General features: G+C 63.9%; 2 protein-coding genes across 2 annotated transcripts in view; one reads left to right on the forward strand and one right to left on the reverse strand.

Annotated features, from left to right (window-relative positions):
• Positions 1–1,026: 1,026 nt before the first annotated feature.
• On the forward strand, positions 1,027–2,321 carry EMIHUDRAFT_468279 (hypothetical protein; the record flags this gene model as incomplete). The annotated part of the gene is made up of 1 exon (XM_005783277.1): positions 1,027–2,321. The coding sequence occupies one exon, from the start codon at positions 1,027–1,029 to the stop codon at positions 2,155–2,157; it is 1,131 nt and encodes a 376-aa protein (XP_005783334.1). The 3' UTR covers positions 2,158–2,321.
• Positions 2,318–2,912, reverse strand: part of EMIHUDRAFT_232336 (putative ABC transporter) — a gene marked incomplete at both ends in the record, with an annotated part of 3,438 nt that continues 2,843 nt past the window's right edge. The window contains 2 exons of the mRNA XM_005783278.1: positions 2,318–2,397; positions 2,550–2,712. Coding sequence (XP_005783335.1) covers positions 2,318–2,397; positions 2,550–2,712 — 243 coding nt within the window. The remainder of the gene's footprint in view (positions 2,398–2,549; positions 2,713–2,912) is intronic.

Genomic DNA, 2,912 nt, shown 5'->3' on the forward strand with positions numbered 1-2,912 from the left:
TGTGTGCTGGCGCGGTCACGTGTGCCGCGCCCAATGTTGCGTTTTGGCCATGGCGGCACTCGCTTCGCTTCAACTTCAGTCCGAGAAGGCCGCGGGTGACCGCGAGCCTGTGCAGGCGGCGGAGCGCTCGTTCATCGAGCGCACCGCGTCGCGGAAGGAGAAGCCGACGGAGGAGCAGAAGCAAGCTCGGGCCGCGGCTCGCAGGGCCAAAAAGGCCCGGCAGAAGGCGAACAGGGCGGAGAAGGCTGCGGCGGCGGCTGCGAGCGAGGCCGAGCGTGCGGACTACCCGCACGCGCAGCTACGCGAGAACGTCGAGTTCGTGATGGACGGCCTAGACCCCCATGGAGGACCTTTGAGGCCCTCCCCAGTCTCACCCCACCTTACCTCTGCCCCCCCCTCCCCCCATCCCTCTGCCTCCCATAGGGCAGGATAGCACTAGCATATGCGCCTAGTGCGCACACTGGGCCCACATAGATGTGACCCGCCCACTCGAGTGCGGCGCCCAGATGCTAGTGCTTGAGAGGACACCACAAACGCGGCACGGCCCGTTTTGGATGTCTGCGGAGATTCTGTCTTAGCACACACAGTGAGTCATTCGGAGTCATTCGATGGCCAGAGTGCGATTGTGTGTGTGCGGGAGTTGGTTTGTCGGGAGGGAGGGGCAGGCTGCTCACCCACGTGCACCGGGCCAGTGCTTGCACTTTGAATGCCGTGGGGCTCCTGCCCGTGTCCGGGTGTGGAGATGCGAGGGTCGCCCCCCCTTGCCCCACCACTTTGTGTGTGTGGAGAAATTTACCTTACCTTACCTTACCTTAGCCCCATTGCCGATCATGGCGGTTTCTCAAGCAAGTTCTGCTCCGTTTTCGGCAAGTTCTGCTCCGCCAGCAGCGACATCGCGAGATGTCGGCGTCGCTGCTCCCTCTCCTGTCACACGCCGTCATCTACAGGAACGGCCGCCCTAAGGGCACGCCCCTTCCAGCCCCAGCAACGCCCACGCCCGATCGAGCCGCGCACGATGCGAACGACATGGCGATGGAAGCCGGCATGCTGCACCCCAAAGGTCCCAACCTGGTGCCCACGGCGAACGCCGTTGTCGGCGCGTGCTGGGAGGGCACCAAATGGACTTGTGCGAGGTCATCACTGATGGCGAACCCTATCGACAATATCCATGTCGACTGGCCGTACCGTCTTGTGGGGGCTCCTGTCGACGTATGGCTGTGGTGGGCGCCGCACCACAGAAATTGGGAGGAGTGGCGCTACCTCCCAGTGCTGATGACCATCGCCTCGGCGTTGTCACGACGGAACTACTCCGTCGCGTACACGGACGCATCGCGAACACGGGACGACATCGTCGCCGAGGTCGTTAGGCACGGCAGCCCGGTTGTCGTGCTCTTCGGCTATTGGAACGCAGTGCCGGGGACGCGCGAGATTGTCTCGCGTGTCGTCGCCAAGGGCGCCCACCTCGTGCTCTACAATAGTGAGCCACTGGGAGTGCTCTACAACAGGCAACCACTCGCTCACAACAAACACATTCTCGCAACAAAAGAGCTGTACAACGCCTCGGAGCTCTGGGATTACTCGCTGGCGAACCTGGAGTGGCTCCGGCCGCACGTTCAGCTGACGCTGCGACACGTCCCTCCCAGCTACGTCCCCGATTTTGACCTCGGCGTGCAGGCGACCAGGCGAGGCGTGGGGGTCGTGGGCACCCGGCCGCCACCTAAAACGTACGCCCAAAACACCGCGCTGCTCTGGCACAACGTGACACAGGCGGAGCTGCAGACGTGGGCCGACATGCGACAATTTCTCACGACGCACCCGCTCCAGCTCGTCTTTCATCGCGTGCCACAAGGCAACCTATGCCCCTTCGAAGCGTTTCGCGGCGCTGTGCTCGCCTCAAACCGCGCTTGTATCGTCGCCCAGGACTCGCACCCACTCGACCAGCATTACTGGGCCGGCATCGTCCACTTTGCGCCCACGCCTGCTGACCTCCCGCGTATTGTCAACCGCTTCATGAGCGACCCGGCGCTCCTCGCCGACTGCCAGGCGCTGACCTACAACGCCTTCGTCACGAACCACACGGCTACGGCCGCCCTGGAACAGGCCGGCGTCTTGAACCTCCTTACGCGACGAATCCAGAAATACCGCCCGCCGAAGTAAGGCCGAGACTCATGTACGGAGCATACGGGCTTTGGAGACTACGGGGCATACCGGCTTTAGAGAGTCGAGAGCATATGAGAGCGGTGCGGTGCGGTGGGGCGAGCGCACCAGACAGAGGGACGTCCAGAGCCTTTTTGGGCAAGTTAATTGATTCCATGCCTCATGCGCAGCCACGCCTCCGGCGCAAATAAAAAAGCGTTCCGTTTGCTTCCTCGTTCCTCCTGCCGAGGCCCACCCACCCTTTCCGTGAACTAGCCGGGACAGTCGGAGAAGGGGCAAGAGCCCCCCATCCCACTAGCTGGCATTCCCCCGCGGTCCCTCGCGGCTGCGTGACGCCGCACCAATGGCGCGCTGACCTGTGCCTCGTCCGCGAGCGCCATCCAGAGCTGCACCGACAGTCGCTGCAGCGCAAACAAACGGCATGCATTCGCGCGCCGACCACGACGTCTGGTCGTACTGCCACCATGTGAGCTTCCGGCCCGCCACCTCAGCCACCCGCATCAGCAGCTCCTCCACCCCCGCGCTCATTGCGCCGAACTCCTCGAAGAGCAGCGCCTCCACACGGCACTTCCCCTCTCTGCGTCCGTGTACTGGCCCTTGACAGCCTCGACCGTCCCGGTCCCCGTCCGCGGGTCCCACCTCCCCACCCTCCCGACCATGTCCCCGCCCTCCACGCTCTCAAAACCGTCCGTCGCGGGCGCGTGGCAGCGTGTTGCCGCAAGCGACAAACTCCCCTATGCGCCCCACCCCCCGAG

Source organism: Emiliania huxleyi (assembly GCF_000372725.1).
Source record: "Emiliania huxleyi CCMP1516 chromosome Unknown EMIHUscaffold_180, whole genome shotgun sequence".
Classification (NCBI taxonomy): domain Eukaryota; phylum Haptophyta; order Isochrysidales; family Noelaerhabdaceae; genus Emiliania; species Emiliania huxleyi.